At 37.8% G+C, this 18,953-nt stretch overlaps 1 protein-coding gene and 1 long non-coding RNA gene across 5 annotated transcripts in view; one reads left to right on the top strand and one right to left on the bottom strand.

Moving 5' to 3' along the window:
- The window catches only part of FARP2 (FERM, ARH/RhoGEF and pleckstrin domain protein 2), a 145,504-nt gene that overhangs the window by 39,842 nt on the left and 86,709 nt on the right, over nt 1-18,953 (bottom strand). For all 4 annotated transcript variants that reach the window (XM_019543011.1, XM_019543010.1, XM_019543012.1 and 1 more), the window contains exons 9-12: nt 17,974-18,137; nt 17,694-17,762; nt 14,758-14,815; nt 13,858-14,113 (exon numbers count right to left, since the gene is read on the bottom strand). In XM_019543011.1, coding sequence (XP_019398556.1) covers nt 13,858-14,113; nt 14,758-14,815; nt 17,694-17,762; nt 17,974-18,137 — 547 coding nt within the window. The remainder of the gene's footprint in view (nt 1-13,857; nt 14,114-14,757; nt 14,816-17,693; nt 17,763-17,973; nt 18,138-18,953) is intronic.
- On the top strand, nt 124-18,936 carry LOC109315354. Its single transcript, XR_002102485.1, has 3 exons — nt 124-535; nt 13,784-13,923; nt 18,111-18,936. It is a non-coding gene; the product is annotated as an uncharacterized LOC109315354 (long non-coding RNA).

Genomic DNA, 18,953 nt, shown 5'->3' on the forward strand with positions numbered 1-18,953 from the left:
ACTTTGCTCCGGCAGATCTCTTTTGTAGGGACAAATACAGTACTTTATTCAAATGATCATGATCATGATCACACATTTCCAGGCTAAGGTAAAATGCTTTTATTTTCCTAAACTTCCCTTTGATAAAGGCTCACACTCCATAGAACTAAACCTTTGACTAAGTCCTAAAAATATACAAGCGGTTCACCTTTCAAGTGCTGCACAAACATTAACTTATGCTTGAACACCCCACTCTGGTACCTCAGTTGTAACACTCCTGATATACAGCTGGGAAATAGGAGTTAAGCAATTTGCTCAAAGGCATGAAGTGAATCATTGGCAGAGCAAAATAGAAACAAAAAAAATCAGAACTTTGAAGTCCTTGCTCACAGCCTTGTTTGCACTCAGATTGTGCAACTACACCATGTCAGACCTACTGCTAGAACTGGCTGTAGAAATGTTACCCCTTTCTCCAGGGACCTTTCTGGAATTATCTTGAATTTGCAGATTCCTGACATCCTCAGTCTTGATGATCATCATAAATATCTATGTTCAGGTATTTACAAGCTCTCTTTGAAACAGGCTACAGTCTGACACCAATTACTGCCTCCCACTCCCACTCTAAGGTCCATTTTCTGTAATCTCTGCTTTTAGCAGGAACTGAGTTTTAAAGCCAATGCCAGGTCCTCCAGGTAATTCTTTTCCTGTAGTCAGATTAATTACAATAATTTACACAACCCACCCCCCATAAAAGTATCAGCCCCCAGGGATATAATTGTAAATGAGATTAGCTGGTTGGAGGAGGGCCAGTTATGAGCTTTTCTAATACACTATTGGCAGGAGTTGGTTGCTGTTCTTTGGCTCAGGAAGCAAAACCACTTCCATACGTGGCTGCAGCATGACAATGCTGAGGAAGTAGGAACGCGTATTTTCACATTGACAAATGCAGGAAGCTAAACAGTGTTGAACTCGGTCACCTGGAAGAGATTCAGATTATCAAGGCTCTGAGGTTAACTATTAATACTCTTCAACAAAAATTGTTGAGGAGTGCATATTGTTGTTGCCTGAGCTTTTTCTCAGTTTCAAACTGCTTTTAGGATTTACCAGAAGTACGATTTAGGAAAGGACCAACAGCTAATGTTTGTTATACATATGAAAATATTCTGGGGAAGCAGTTTATTGGAAGTCTGCCATATATACAGCTGAGGATGCTAAAATTAGATGGAAAATAGGGGTGTGTGTGTATATGTAAGTTCAGCAAAAATCCCATAAAATTATATAGACTTTCTATGTTCTTGAGAAGTTAGTACCAAGCAATTACAGTTATTCCAAAAGTTACAACCATGATTGTTTCCATCTAGAAACAATAACATTCAGACATGAAAGGAGAGGAGGGTATAACTTATTGCAGCCCAACACTGCAGCCTGCTCTATTTTAAATGAGCTGTGCCAATACTAACTCATGTGTTATCACCTCCAAACATGGGGAGAAATGCATAAAATTCACCTGGAGATATTTGCTCCTTTTCATCTGACTCCCTAAGATCCCTCTCTCAGACATCAACCTAGATTAGACTAAAATAAAGGGCACATTAAACTAATTAAAAAGTCTGAATACAAACAGTTGCAAGATGTAAAGTGACTTGTCACATTTGATGTTTAGGACAGGATAAAGAAAGTGAAAATATAGTTTCTTGGGCTGTAAACTTTGGGACAAGAACCATTTTTTCCCATCTATCTCTGTGCAGTGGTGACAAGTAGAAGGAGTGTCTAACAGATTAATGTAACTGAATATAAATAATGAACTGAAGAAAGATTGTATAACAATTGCAGTTTTACAACATGTAGCATACGGTAGCAGTGAATTCTTGAAAGAGAGTATCAACCTATTCAGCATTTCAGATTTGCTAGAAAGGATTGCAGAATTGCACACAGCACTGTGGTTAAATGTTTTTTTATTATCTGCAACATGATTTCAAATGTTGGACACAAATACATGAAGCCTCATTTGTTAAACTTAAACTGCAAACTTATTCAGTGTTCTTTGACTAGCGATGGGGAAATCCTCTGTCAAGGCCTGGTGGTAAGAGTGATTCTGTAGTCCCTTTCATTAGGGGGGCGGTAAAGAATAGATCCTTGCAATAGTTCAGCAAATGCTTGACACTTTCCACAGCTGTTTAATGCAGAAACCTGCTAAATAGCTATAAATAGGTGACAGTAAAAACCGAGTGTGATTGATATTGTTTTGAATAGACAATGGCTCAGTAAAGAATTCCATACCCCAAAATAGCAGGCATCCTCCAGAGATATTAAAGGGGAATAATTTTTCCTTAAAGAAAGCACATTGAGATTTTTCAGGTTGATGGTGCCTTCTCCAGCAGGGCGTAAAAGATGTGTGTTTAGTTTGTTAATATAAACAGGAATGAAGACTGGATTCTGAAACTGCAATCTAGCTATACATGCACACAAATAAGAACCTCTTATTCACTTGCTCTTGCTCTAGATAGAGCAGGTTCAATCTGCTTTTGCACTATAAAAATCAGTAGGATGATGTAGGTGGGAAAGTAAAGTTGGATTTGATTATTTCTGTGTTTTAACCCAATATCCTAATGCTTCTTTAAAATATTGCTACTTAAACACTAATACATACTGCAAGCAAAACAAGATATATACACCTGGGCCTACAGAGATGATATAGTTGTATATAAAATTAAGGCCATGGGTGAGATATTCAGAAGCACTCAGCTTTAACTGAAGTCTACCACTGACTTCAGGGATGCAAAGTAAGGCCAATACGGATTGCCCTGGAAAATCCTACCCTGCCCACATATTTGTTGTTTAATTACTGTTCATTCATAAGCTTGTCTTTCATGAGCTTAAAAGAAAACACAGTCTTTTGTCAAATATAAGTAGCTAATGTTCCTCACCAATACATGATTTAATATCAAAATTAGGATTTATTCACTTCACAGTATACTTGAAAGAAATTGAAACATTCTGAAAGTTTTTTTTCCCTTTGGACTTGAAATAACTGATATAGAAAATGTATATAATACATGTGGAATAGGAATCCATTTTCTAATAGTTGCTGATCTTCACTTTATATAGATACAGGCTGCCAAACTGAAGTGTGGAAAGAACACAGTTTAGTCCTGGATATAACACTGGTCACTTGTAGAACATGGTTGTTTGGGTTGTGTTCATTAAAGGAAAACCTCTTCACTTTTAATCCAGGAGTTATAATTACTACATTTTACCTGACTGTTTTCATGTAGAACATTGACTTCATATTTCTCTACTTAATAATAAAAAGGAACATACAATCTTAAGAAAAATGTAGGCTTTTTGCAATTGAGTTCTGTTTAAAGGGTTCCTCTGATTGTTAAGCCCTTTTATGAGAACGAAGGATTCAATGTCACAGGCAATCCCCATCAACTTGACCAGCCAGTATACTCAGGGTTACCGCGGTCATCATTTTGCTTAATAACTAGGAATTTTACAGAGAGCACCCAATGGAAACTTGAGGGGGTGGAGAAGATGAAGAGAAGCAAATATGCTACTCTACTTCAGAAACAAAGTGCTTATTCAACCAGCAGGGCCAGGAAAGAGGGGGAGGAGCTGAGCAGGGCAAGGTTCTAAGTCTGAAGCATGAATTTGTTAAATTAGCAGAAAACTGCTTCTGGCCCCTGGTTAGAGACCACAGCAGGAGGCTGTATGAGGGAAATGCCACTTCAACGTAGTCAGATTTAAATAGTAAAGTGAAGCTGACACCCAGGAGCCACAACAACAGTTTTCTCTAAATCTATATAGTTTGATTAAGAAGGGAACAATGAACTAGATTATGGTCGCTATTTTTACTTCTTTTACAATACAGTCAGGCTCATAGAAAATGAGGGTTGGAAGGGACCTCAGGAGGTCACCTAGTCCAACTTCCTGCTCAAACCAGGACCATCCCCAACTAGATCCCCAAAGGATATGCTACCTTTTAAGTCCCCTGTTTTTCTGCCTCAATGTCATGTATTTAGTCCTAGGATGGGTTTATTGAGGTATAATACATTGCTAAAAAAAGTTTCCATACTTATTAAAACATAATTAATCTTATGGTTCTTCAAGCAGCAATCAAATCAGTCAGACAGTAGGAAAAGAAAAATATTTCCAACACCCAAGCAACAGCATTGAAGAGCAAAAGCAAAAACTATTTGAAAATATATACTGTACACATTTCCAAAATGCCATCTAAATATAGTTTTAATCCTGAAAGTGTCTTAAAAATAGCATTCTTATTGAACAGAACTGTTTTTTGCATCCTTTCAGCATCACACCTGCCAATAATACTGACAACAATAAATTTACATTCTTGTTTTTCCTGCATCCAGAATTGTACATCTTCAGAAACTTCGGGAGAGTGAACACATATTTCTCCTCACACATCAGAATGATTCACTAGCTTCTAATTGCTAAGGCAAAATCCCATCTTTCGGTACAAATGTACAATTCCATTGAAAAGAAGGAGGTTATCATGGCTGGAGCACAGAACTCAGATTATACAATTATTGCTAACAATGATGCACAAGTCAAGAACAACACATATTAGCTTTTAGGCCTATAAAAAAAAAAATCAGTCAAAGGCCTGGCAAGCTATGTATTACAAAGCTTACTGGCATAGTTATGCTGGTTAGGGATAATAGGGCCTAACTGGTAGAGATATATTAACAGTCCATCCCAACACAACTTAGCTAGACAAAGTGCTTTGGCTGTTCTAAGGGTTTTTGGTTGTAGCTGTGTTGGTCTACGGACCTGGGCAGACAAGGTTGTTGGGGCAGATGTGGTATCTCTCATTAGACCAACTGAGTAATTGGAAAAAAGTTCTTTGCAAGTTTTTGAGTGCAATCACCCTTCTTCAGTCATTCCTTCTTCTCTCATTCCTTGAGTCTCAGAACAGCAGAAACTTCCTACGCCTGAAGAAGGGTGACTACACTCAAAAGCTTGCAAAGAACTTTTTTCAACTACTCAGTTGGTCTAATAAAAGATATCACATCTATCCAAAGAACCTTGCTTAGCTACTTTAACTAATATGTTTTGGGGAGGTAGTTTACCTGCATCATAAAAATAACTCCTTTTGCTTGTGTACATTGCATCTCCACTAGGGAGCTTTGCTGGCAAAGTTGGGGAATAGACTAGCTCTGAGTAAGAGTCCCAAGATATAAGCATAGCACAGTTGATAAGGAGTCACTGAGGCACAACCTGGATGGTAGCTTACTGTATCATTTTATAACTATTGGTCAAAGCAGATCTCAATATATTGTCTTTTTACATTTTAAAACTATGTATTTCCTTGTCAAGACATACATTCATAAAAAGGACAAAAGATTCAGGTTGTGTTGATTACAGTTGTAATGCTTCAAGACATTATAAAACCTAAAGTAATGGAAGAAAAGCAGTGAACACAGGTCTTTTAGCTACCAAGTGAGATCATCAGCTGACAGGGAAAGCATAACAGAACTCAAGGGTTATTTATTCAGTTTACCAGTTTTGGTAAACTGGTACCAAAAAGCAATGCTCCACAGTCTCTAAACAGAGGATATATAGTACTCTCTCCTTTCACTTTAACTTTTTTTAATTTTTGATTCTTCATCCCACTCATGGCTTTTCCAATTCAATTTTTACATGTGCATGTCTAAAAAACGATAGCATATGGAATGAAGTTTCACTCTGTCTTGTTAGGATCTGATTTACAGCCCATTAAATACCTGTACCAACAACAAACGGGCTTCAGATCAGGCCCTTTATACCTAAATAGTACATTATTAATCTAGTGACAGCATTGTGCTAAGAATTTTTTTAATGTTTTGCATGACACAAACATAATAAACGTTCTTTATCAGGGATACTACAAAATACTGCTTTCAGTTTAAAAGATGACCACAATTCAGGCTTACTCCCAGGAAAACTGTTGTTTAAAATCATAAAACAAATATTACTAAGATACAGAGGCATGAAAAAAAAACTATTTTGCCTCTCCATTTTTAACAATATATTTTTGCCTCCTCTTCCTTCACACCATGCTATAAGGCTAGCAAAGCACTTGAAAGCACACGCATACCTCCATTGGACTATGCATATTTAGTTATGCCTATGCTTCAGAGCCTTGCTAGAGGGATCTAATTTTGTTTAAAATTCTTGCTTTGGCAGAATATTAAGTTACTGTTTTCACTGTTCTAGAAAATTACTTTTAAGTAACCAATATAATGCACTTTGAAAAAAAATGAACGGGACATCTGTCATATATTAAAGGCCTTTATGAAATACAGTATTAATATTCTACTTGAATATATGCGTCTGTAAAGCAAGGGTTAACTTAAAGTGAATTTTAAAGAAGTAGGCTCTGACAACACAGACAGAACAACAGATGCAGTATGTTTTTGCAGGACTGGGATCTAAGACTAGTAACCTCAGAAACAGGTGCGAGTTTGCAACAACAGCTGCTCAGGGTCAACCCTTGCAACAACAAAGTAGAACTACAGTTCTCAGTCTTTTGATGTTAGCTCACATATTTGATAGGATAATTAGAGGCATCACAATCTAATTCAATTAAACTTGGCTAGTAAGAAAATAATGCAACTTCTTTAAAACTGCTAACTAATTCAAATTTGGGGAATAATTCCACTATTCAGCAAGTTGAAAAAACAGGAGAGATCACAAAAATGAGCTATAGCTTGATTACCTCGCTCATGCAAGAATGATTGACTTCAAAGGAATCTTGCATCAATAAGGCAAACAAGTTAGATGTATATTGGGTATGGACTTCTGAAGGAGAAAGTTGACACAGAATATGGAAGTATGTGACTGACTTGTCTCTAAACATTAAGCTTACTATCACTGTTGGCTTGTTATAATGAGTTATTACAGAGCAGATTACCCACAGCCAAGATGAACATGTTCCTGACACAAAACAATGCTTTCAGGATGAAATTAACTTTTCTTCTCATTTGTACTCCAAAAAAACATTTACACAAAAAAGTAATGTGATCAATTGATTAGCATAGAACAATACTTGCCTGAATTCACTCCCTTCCAAAACCCTAGAATGAGAAAGCTAACCTAAGACATTGAAATACTAAATTATAAGGAGTCTTGGCCTAGGAGACTCAGCATTTATTCTATTTGAAACACAGAAGAAAAGAAAAATAAAAGCTAAAAAGCCCATGTTGTCACTCGCATCAAAGATTTCCTTTTTTATTGCATAAACAATTAAAAAGTTACGAATTAGTACAAATCTGTAGGTTCATAACCAGTAATTTCAACAGAAAAACAAAAGACAAAAAAATACCCCAACAAATAATTCAAACAAAACATTTTTGTATTAAAAAAATCACATTTAAAAAGATTGTGTTAAGAAATTCCAGCCCCATTTGCTTTGTTAATGTGATCCTTTCCTGTAAAGATTAGCACCTATTGAACTGGGCATCCATTTAGATTAAGGCACAAGTAGTGTTTTGAGAAAAGCTGAATGTACATAACACTTGTAGATTCCAATAACAGGTCTTGGCAGTTCTTATGAACGTTTTGGGCTTTGCCACATACAGTATACTGATTCTGTACTAAAGATATGGGGGATATTGTGATTTAACAGAATTTACAGTAACATCTTTTCACAGATGTATCAGATTTAATTATTAAGGAAGTTCAAAATTTACCACCTACAAAGGTATTCTTAATTCGTTGGATTTCTTTTGTTATAACCCACTGGCAGGTAATAAATTAAACGCATCTTATGACATAGGTTTTACAGCTGTAAAATTTAACCTTCTTAGTACATATATAAAATCTAACCTCCTTATATACCTGTAGTATATATGGATACTAGTATACATATACACAGCATTTGTGATGATTCTGAGTGTCAAAACATTAAGTGCTGGTAACAGCCAAGAGTCTGCATTGAGAAGTATACTATATGCTCATTCTTTGAATTAATACCTGATAATTAAGGCTTAGAACACTTTGCAAAATGACAATAATGGGAATGACTTACCAACAGGTTGGCACCAAGAACAATGTTAAAATAATTAGCAGGATTTTGATTAGTGTCTCCAAACCATCTTAATCTAATCAGGATTTACAGACAAAGACCAAAATAAAAAGCCACACCACCACAAAACAAAAATCACTGTAAACCACAACATGAAAATACACAGGATATGGGAGTTCAATGTTTTATCTTACCCAATAACTCAGAGGTTACTGCCCACAGAAAATTTCACAAAGTGAAATTTGTAAAAGATCAATATTATTTTCTTACTGCAGACTAATAATAAAATAGTATAATTTCTGGGAAATCTACAATATACTTTAATAACTAATGATTATTAAAATAACGAAGTATACACAACAGATTAAGGTAACGGTAATAAACTTTGTCAAGGTTTAATTGGCTGTCTTTTAGGTTACAGAACAGTCCATGACCAGTGTTCTGCAAGACATATGAGCTCCAGTACTTATGTATACCAAGATTTAAATGTGCTCTTATAGTGCTTGATATTAGGTGGAAATAAATATATTTGGAATGGTAGAGTGAGTACACATAAAAGAATATACATATAGTTCATTTCATGCATCTACTTAAGACCTGCATTTTAGATGGCTTTATGCTGCAGTGTGAATTACAGTGTGAATTGCAGTCTGATACCTCATGTAAACATTATCGTAGACTTAAATCTATTAGTGTTATTGTAAGATACAGCAACAGCTAGAAAGAATCGTTGCAGCAGATGTACATTCTATAAACGTGTTTGTATATGCACGTATACAAATACCTGATTAAACATTAAGCAGGGCCCCATGCCACAATGGAAAGGACAGAGGTAAAGAAATGGAGAAGGGCTCCAAATCTCAAGGGGCAAGAAGAGCAATGTTTCTGTGGGCAACCACTGCTCCCCTCCACTTATTCAAAAAAGCACCAGCTGCATCTCCACCTACAATTTTTTAAATTCCTTCATCTGGAAGGGAACTTGCACAGGATACTTCACAGAGATCTCGGAAGTTTCCTGTGTTTTTCCCCTTCTGAGTGTTACATGTACATAACTTCTTTTACTAATGAGATTTGGTTCCCATTGCAAAAGTCCAAGTTCTCCAGATGATGTGTCCAGCACATTCATTTAAAATTAGGTAGCAAACAACTGATCTTTATAGAAAAAAAATTATGCTCAAGCAAACAGCAAAAAAAGGAAAAAGAAAAATCAGTACCCATACAACTGTGCTGTGGAAAACGTGAGGTTGTACAAAAAATGGAAAGAGAAAACTGAACAGACACTACTATATTCTTAGTTCAGGAAGTTGCAATTAGTTGCAATTTAGTTCAGGAAATTGCACTGAAGCACACAGTGTATATCATATCTCATAGACTAGAGTGTTAAGGTAAAACAGCATGAGTGGAAAATTAAGAGGCTGTCTTCTCACCTTTTTCCTCTGCTGGTCCCGACAGACAGTCATAGAGAGAAGAGCAGGTGTGGCAGGATGCCACTACTGCAGCAGCAGTGGCTTAATCTAGAACTGGCACCTAGCCTGTGAAAAACACTAAACCCCAAACAGCCCCCCTAGAAGAGGGCTGTTCTTCTGCAGTGATACAGAAGCGGGTTTTTCCTTGGAACAGGTCTGCAAGATGAAGTGAAGCTGAAGTTTGACCATCTGTAGGAAATGCCACAAAGCCTTCTTCAACAAAGTATTTCTTTCATAACAAAACACCTACTAGAACAGCAAGTACCCGTTCTACCTGTCCCTCTCTCCCTAAAAGCTCAAGACTAAAACAAATCAGACAGGAAAGCACACAACCTATCACAAGCAGAATATATCCTAAAGGACCAGAAAAAACCTATACAATCAATTAGCCATGGAGCAAAGTCCCAAGGGGAAGGTACTCGTATACCTTGGTTGATGGATAGCAGTACGCAGCTCTAAGAGAAACATCCTTTTCCAAACCATCAACACAGTTTGACGGTCTCTCTAACAGTCTGCCAGACAGCATTTTAGTTTTAGATCCATCTGTGCCTCACAAGATTCAGATCTGCATTAGAAGAGTGTTTCTGCTCTCTGCCACCTGCATTCTGGCTTCTTGGAGGGAGAGGGAGTTGATTCACTGTAATGTTCTTTCTTAGCAGCTGGAAAACAACCTATTTGGGTCTGAACAACATGTTCCAGCTCTAATATCCCTACACTCTGCCCTCAGTGAAGTCATAGGCTTTGAAAGGAGAAATTACTTACCTAGTGTTTTGCTTCCTTAAAAATACTGTCTTACTATTGGAATGGATTCATTTCTTGACCAAAAAAGAAAGAATTCTGGCTCCTTGTCTGATATTTGAAATCTGGTTATTATTAGGGTATCTTAGAAAATTAAGCATCATTTTATATTAAAATATAAAAGTGTTATAAACACAGCTGGAATTTGTAATTGCCAATAAAATATTCACAGAAGTGCAAAGTGCAGGTAGGATTAGGGAAGATTACTGCTAGCCTTTAAGACTAACTGAACTTCAAGAAAAAAGAACAGCAAGCTTTCATATAGGACTACAAAGGATAGTTATTGAAAGAGCCAGAACAGCTGCATCAAAGCTTTTCTGAGAATCTGAAGCAGAATTTGTGGGAAGAGAGAATCAAGCCTTAGGCAAGCCCTTGTCTGTATCTGGGGACAAAATCAGAATATGAACAGAGGGCAATTGTAAGTGCTAATATATTGGGTTCCTTTTTAAAAGCATCTCCCCCCGCCCCATCATCATCCAGAGACTTGACTCTCCATTCCCTCCTTTCCAATCAAAGCCTTTGTGCAGATATCTAAAGAATAAAGCTTCTGTCATAAAGAACTTCTCTAGCTGCCTATTTACTGATGCCATATTTCACATTTGTGACATCATTTCCACAGGTACAAATGAAGTCAAACACAGAATTAGAATCTAGATCAACAGACTGAGCCAAAAGATTGATGTATAGCTCTTAAAAAAAACAAAACCAGTCATTTAGAGAAGCACACTCTCCTGAAACAGCTAACACTTCACCTTATGATACGAAAGGCACACTTTAATTTTTTTCACGCCATCAGCAAATAAAAAGTTCCTAGTGCAACAGTAGGGATACCGCTCACACACAAGTACACATTAATTACAATATTATATACAACAAATGCTTTGAGAAATGATTGTGCCAACAAAAAAACTAAACTAGACTAGACTAAAGTAGAACAAGAAACAAGTGACTGAAGGATAATCACCTCATAATGTTCTATTGCACACTGAAAGGACTTAAAGAACGCTGTTTTGTTTTTTTTTTAATCAGGATGCATGTAAAAGGCTTTTAAATGGTAAGCCAAATATGAAAGTTCCTTTTTAAAATCTCAGTTCCACATACACAACAATAAAAACACAAATTATGTATTTCACTGTTCCCTACCTTTGGAAGGAATCTGCTGTACTAATATTGCACTGTTACCCTTTTAAAGTTATAAAGGGGGAAGACTTGACCCACAGAGTGCAAACCAAATTATCTTACAAGGCAATGCTTTCAATCCCAAGCCAATATAGAATGTTTGAATTTTATTTATTTTTCTGCACAAAACCTAATAAAAGCAAAATATTAATTCCGTTATGGAAGACCATATATTTGCACCAGAACTCCTACTAGTTGGACTGAAAGCAGATATGTCTGATAACCTCTACCACCACTTATTTAATTAAACAGGAAACTTGATGTGATCACTGAAATCTTTGTTTATAACTTTTCAATTACAGCTTCAACATGAATCTGCTACAGATTGAGTGTTCTGCGATATAATTTCCTAGCTACAAACATGTCAAAGTAACAATGTGGATTATGTTGTTCAGTTTTTCCCAACACTGTACCAAGTAACATCCTTGAAAGAAGCTATCTTATTTAACATTGTTCATCTGAATACAGTGCAGTCTAAGCTGAAGAAGGTTGTCAACAGATTTATCTTCTGGAATTTCTTTCAGATCAAGTACACATTTTAAGTCATTATTTAATTAATTTGTAGCCATTTCTCTGCAGTGTAGTTGATTAAATTAAGACAAAGAAGATAAAAGAAAATTAAATAAGGAGTTTAGTGAGTTTATCATTTCCGCATCTACTTCCAAAATGCTTCAAAACAGCAGAGAATCTTTTTTTTGCTGGACTGCTAAAGGTACTTTGTGATGAGTAAGTTGAACAATCGTCTTCACAGTTAGAAGAAGCAATACCCTATTTATATTCGTTCATTGGTGCATGCTCCTCTTCTAAATTGCCTTCTAAGATTTGGTTCTTTGAGGTATAATGGCAGATATTTTGTTGCATATACTTGGCATTTCAAAAATATGCTTCAGAACTGATTCATAGATTGTCCACATTTGTCTGAAAAAAATAAAGCAAACTCTCACTGCATAGCAGGAGAACAACCCTATTCATTTGGGAAGGCCTCTTAACCATTAACAGGCAAGCGGGACTGCTGTGGGCAGGTGTCAAAGAAAGTGCATGACACCTGATTGAAACTGATGTACATTCCTACAAAAATAAAGCTGTAATAGATAACCCTTTGTCATAATTCTATATAGACCAACTAAAACTGATTTTCTCGAAAGTTAAGGAATTTTTTTAAATTTGTGATTCTACAGAAATCACAGTTTATTATAGTATATTCTGGATGCACACCTTCCAATATAATGAAGTTCAAAAGTTGGAAAACTTCAAGAGAAAAAATATAAAAGCAAAAGAGAGAGAAATCAACAATATTCTGTAAATTTAAAATCCAGACACCAAAATGTTTTCCAGCTCAAAGTGATTTACATTCTGCTTCTGTTTTGAAAAATAATTCTGAATGGCATAGAAGGCTACCTCATAAAAAGCAATATACCCATCAATGATTGATTTGTGTTTTTTCTGTCCAGTCTTCTTGGGTAAGATTCTTTAAATTATTCTGAAAATCAAAAGTGAAGTTCTCACCAGTTGCCTGAGTAAAGGGGTTTCTGAAAAAGAGGTTTACATCCAATGGAGCTGCAGCTCCTGAGTCCCAGGAATCTGTATCTGTACTGCTTGAGTCTTCTGTGGTGGTGGGTGGATAGCTCAGCTGCTCCAGCTGGTCAATGATATCACTGAACTGAAAGGCTGAGCTGGATTCAGAGCGAACAGAGTAGGCTGGGAAGTTAACCATGGAGCTAGCTTCAGAATGATTAGCAGAGCTGTATGTGTGGAAGGATGACCCATTTAGGGGCAAATTATTCAGGGAGCTGCTTTCAGAGCGGTTGTTTATGAGTGAACTGGTTTCAGAAGGACTCAGAAGGCTTTGCATTCTGCTTGCTTGGGCTTTCACCTCAAATAATTCGGAGGTATCTGATGGCCTCTGGTTACCGTTGAAATCACTCCCTTCAAATTCAAATTCATCTTCCATGTTCATATCTACCGCTTCTGTGGAGTACCTGTCAGGGCTGGACTGGGATGATACCATATTCTGCTGAAGAGCATCTTTAGTTAAAGCAGGTGAATCTGAAGCATGCCTAGAAAATTCAGACCCCTTTAGATCTAAACCACTGTACATATAGGAAAATGCCTCAGATCCCCCAGCAAAAAAGGAGATTTCTGCTGGGTCATCATCAATAAATTCTTCTGAAACCTGAAGCTGTGAATTTGTCAATGTGAAAAGAGGAGCACCCCTACCACAGTGCTGACGCTCTTTATCAGTAATGAAAACACCTGCAGTAAAGTCATCCTCATCATTGTCATTTTTACAAACAGCCTTACTGTCTTTGCTACCTTTGTCTACTGCTAGATCTAAGCCACAGCTACTCTCAACAACTGGACTAGTGGGGCTGCAGTTTCCTGCAACATTACAAAACCCAACACCTTGGAATGGCTGGAGTATGGGAGATCCAGGCTGCTGTGACATTTTCTTCCCAGTGTCTTCAGCAGGTGCGGCAAGACTCTTTTCTGCTGTTGGGTTCCTCATGTATGGTGTTCTAGGGTCCAAGGGGGAAGGACTGGTGTCTGTTAAGATGGGTGTGCTGGTGGTGGTGGTGGATGACATACGGACTGAATAGAAGGGGGCAGATACTGAGGCAGAAGACTCAGGAAGTCTTAAGTTCTCAGTAAATGAGACATTCTGAAAGGAAAAAAAAAAGAGCAGGTAAAAGTGGTTTTTTTTTAATTACTATTATTCTACACAAATATAATACTATGTCCGGTAACTACCTTAGTAAGAGTTTGTGCTTAAAACAAAAATGCTTCTGCAAATGTAGCTTCATATCTAGAAATAGAACCAGCATCCCCAGGAAGATACAAGACCACCTTTTACAGATTCTGAAAAATTTGAGATAAAATTTCCGCAACATTTTTAACTGTAGAAACAAGGAAACTATCACATGGGAACTGGCAAAAAAAAATCACAAAATACTTAGGGCCAAAGCCCTTGTTTTAGCACAACTCCTCCTGCTTGTATTGCAGGTACATCTTAGCTGAGACCTGTGGACAAAACTGATTATTGCGATAGGAACACAGGTGTAAAAAATCCTTATCAGCTAAACAAAATGTGAAAGGTAAACTATGAGAGTCACCTCAGCTTCCATATAGTGCATTCATTCAAACTGGTACCACAGGCAAAAAAGTTATGCAAAAGTAAAAATACTAATCTGCATAAAAGCAATTTTGGGTGGCAGTACAGCAGGATCACCTTTCCTTACATTGCCTGCAGAGAAGGTGGCTGTCAGAGTTTTCCTGACTGTAATATTAATGTGCTGCACGACTTACCTGTTTTGGCACATTTGTGTTAAAGGTGTGGGCAGACACTCTAGATCTGCTGTGCCTCCTGCAGATGACAAAATATACTGTGAGAAACTAAGTTGATTAGTCTTCTTCTCCTGCTCAACTGCCCCTATTCTATTAACCCAGAAAAAGGAATCAAACATACCCCATTACCTTTTGTGTTATGACTAGAGGTATAACAACAATATACAATATTTCTGAATGAAAAACAAACACAGAAGCACTCTAGATTCAGACCTTCCAAAGGAAAAAAAAATCAAAAGCAACTACAAGAACAGAAAAAGTGAGGCTGAACAGAAATTGCTTCATAGAATCAGAGAAAATGAGGGTTGAAAGAGACCTCAGGAGGTCACATCTAGTCCAACTCCCCGCTCAAAGCAAGACCACTCCCAACAAGATCATTCCAGCTAAGGCTTTTTCTATCCTAGGTCTTAGAAACTTCCAAAGATGGAGATTTCACAGTCTCTCTGAGTAACCTGTTCCAGTGCTGTATTACCCTCCTCGTGGGAAAGATTTTCCTAGCTTCTAACCTAAACTTCCCTTGCTGCAACTTGAGACCACTGCTTCTTGTTCTGCTACCTGCTACCACTAAGAATGGTCTAGCTACATCCTCTCTGTAACCCCCCTTCAGGTACTCGAAGGCTGCTATTAAATCCCCCCTCAGTCTTCTTTTCTCCAGTCTAAATAAGCCCAGTTCCCTCAGGCTCTGCTCATAAACCCTCAGACACAATGGTGAAGACAGTCGACTTGTTTTGTATAATTTCTCAAGCAGGATAACACAGCCAGTTTCTTCATTCTATAGCAACAGGACTCTGTTTGCCAACAAGACCTCAGCACCACAGAAGTGTTACCCCAGTCACTTGACAGTGGCTGTCTGTGTGGTCTGATGCTGAACATGGCTTAACTGTAAATATAAATATGGGCAAACTGCATTCAGGAGCAGAAAACTGTGGACAAGCCTTGTTTTTTCTTGAAACAAGTCCTAACTGCAGTTTCCTTAAATGACTGAACAATGTTTGCCTGAGGCAAACACCTACAGTTATACTGCGCTGCACACAAGCTAGTGATGACACTGTTGTCAGTTGGAAGTAATGTTTCTTGTGTACACCAGGCCTTGGAGACTCAAGTGCAAAGCTATAATACTGGCCCCAAGCAGACATTACACTTAAGACATGATTAATCAGTTAATCATATCTTACGTAGTAAACCTGCCATGCACTCACTCAGTTAGTGATGCGATAAAACAAGCTTGTTACACAAAAATGGTTAGTAACTTTGTACCTGGTTCCCTTTAATCATATCAGGGCTCTCAGCCACAGGGGGGTATTGCAGCCAAGGGCTCCCATGCACTCCTAGCTGCAGGCGCACACCTGACCCAAGGGCTCCGTGCCCTCCTGCAGTCAAAGCTCCTGCAGCAAAGCTCCTCCAGTCCCACAATTGTGTCTCCTACCATGCATGTGATTGTTAGGATTGCAGTTCAGATCCCATCACACCTGTAACTGAATGTCTGCTGGGGGCCCTCTGTTGTTTTTTTCAAAATTACACTTCTCTTGGCACTCTTCTTGTTCCTGGGAAGATTTTTCCTCCATTGTTTCTTACAAAACTGTGTGGTCTGTTCACATGGTCTTTTTTTATTGCTGCTGGGTCATTGGTTTTTAAACAGGACATTCATTCAAGTACAGACATCTTCAAAGACTGATCCTGGTAAATGTATTTCTATTTATTAGCTGATTAGGCTTTTCATTAGACTTCATGGGAAACAGCTGATGGGAAGGAAATTCCTGTAATATGCTTCCCCCTAGTCACCTGTCCTATGTGAACTTCTAACTTTCAGCATAGCCAGGGCATGAGAAACAAATGGGTGACTGCAGCACCTCTGATCACCCAGCGGGTATATGGTGAGAGGGATTCATCAACAGGATCACCATACCCTGATACTGGAGGTGAGACTGCTCTTTAAGAAATAAACCACCCAGAGAATTGGTATTACATACTTGTGAGACATGCCACCTCTGCTAGTCCTAGTTTAGGAGAGATAGTTCTTCCTGACAACCTCTAATTCCCAGTTAGTAGGAAACTGGGGAGAGAAGGAAGGGGGCATGTGGATGTGTGTGTGCATGCGTGCATGCAAGGGTGCGATGATTTCCCTAGTAATTCCTCCTGCCACTGTACCAGATGGGAAAAGTTAGGGAGGTTTTTTTCTTTCCTCTCAAAATCTTGATATTCACTAAACAGCACCAAAAATGACAAGCCAAAAATGATGGGAAGGCATTAACATAAACATGCTTTAGGTAGAAAAAACAAGCAGACAACACTCCACTGGGAGGTAAACAGGATGCCAGCACAGCTATAAAATAGATAGGATTGGAAAACATAGAGGTAGGACTTTGTGGCTATACAAACTGAGCACATCACTCAGCACTAGGCCCCATACAAAGCCCTGAAAGATTTAAAACCTGACTTTCCCTGATAGACTCCCCAGAAAAGCATAGGCCATAAACACTTTCTGGCTTCCTTTGAGGACAATCCTCTCCTACTGCCACAGCCCAAAGACATGCAAGCACAGGTGTGGGTGGGTGTGTCTTGACTGCAACTCCCCTCTAGTCAAAATCTGATCTTCATATCATATACATCACAATATTATGCTAAAACGTCTGTGCACTTTTCAGTAACTCCAAGAAAACAGAATTCTAGGCTATTAAACCTCTTGGTAGCTATGGCAGTCAAAATGCAACGTCGCAAAGGGAGTCCTACAACTTTAAATACAAGTTGTTTTTTTTACGGTAAATAAGCAGAGTTAAGAGCCTGCCCTCCATAACCTGATTACGATTTTATGAAAAGAGGGAAAGGATCTTAAAACATAAATTTAATTAAAACTCCGATATCTCAGAAGTTTCACCTTGTAAAACCAAGAGGTTTACCTTTCATAGGGAGTTTTCTTCATCCCACTGTCTCTAACATAATCCACCAGCTGTTTCTGTGTTCGTCCACTGTGAACCCATACAAAGTGCAAAAGTTAAAGAAAGTATTGCAAAAGGTATGAAAAAGTAGTCCAGGCCTAGGACAAAAATGTTAAAACACTGGTAACAGAATCCAGATCCTTTAACTTAAATGGAACTTGAGTACATTTTCTTCTTGATTCCATTTTCCTACATATAAAAAGTGAAGTTTACAAATACAACAAGCTACACTATATCATACCTGTATCTGAATGAAGATCCTCTACTGAAGAAGACTGCTTTAGCTTTTGGTTTTGGCTGATCAAACAGCCTGAAAAAAGTGTGATATTCCACACAGATTTTCCAGAAGTTCTTACACTCATCTCTGCTTCCTAACAGAAACTCCAATGTATCCTGATATGGACCCTATGAAAAAAAACCACAGAGACTCAAGCTGCACTAAAGAATACCAAAAGTAGAAGAAAACAACAAATACACATCAGCAAAGATAGCCCATTTATTGAGGTGTAATGAACTATAATATTTTTGGAATGCATCATAAAAAATATGCAATCTCCAATATCTTAAAATGATATGCTTCAGAAAATGCACGAGTGCTTAAAAAGAATAAACTGCAGAAAATCTGTAAAATGATGGCAGTTATAGCTCATATATACAAATGAGATTATAACATGAGTAATTTGGTTACAGGAATCAAAGCTATTCCACACAAAAGGCTTTAAATATTTTTCCTTAAACAGCTGTGATGCCTGTCTGCTTTCCCAGCTTTGTTACATTTCTTCTTTAGCTTTGCCACTTCAACTCAAAAGCTGCAATAAGACTTGGCGTGACATAACATTCAAGTGATACAGACAAACATGCACTTACAGCATCTTCAAAAGGGGAAGGAAAGCTAATGCTTTCAAACAGGCAGCAGGTGTTATGCTGTTACATGTGCAGGATCCTACAGTGATACAAGGGAGCTAAATTGTACCAACCTTAATCTTGGATGAAGGAGCTTTGAATTCAGAGTCATTTTACTACACTTGTATCATGACAGGCTCATGTACAGATGACAGTTACAGAGTAACAGCTGCTTCCTGGCTGCGAGCAGAAACTCCCCCTCCCTTCTTAAAGCTGCTACAAGCAGCTTTAACTCAAAGTCAGGTGTTGCTCTCTCAACCACTCCGCTCCCTGCATGTAAACTGTGCAGGTGTATTTGTTAGGAAAGAATTCAAAAGG

This window comes from Crocodylus porosus, unplaced genomic scaffold (assembly GCF_001723895.1).
Source record: "Crocodylus porosus isolate Cpor-Errol unplaced genomic scaffold, CroPor_comp1, whole genome shotgun sequence".
Classification (NCBI taxonomy): domain Eukaryota; kingdom Metazoa; phylum Chordata; order Crocodylia; family Crocodylidae; genus Crocodylus; species Crocodylus porosus.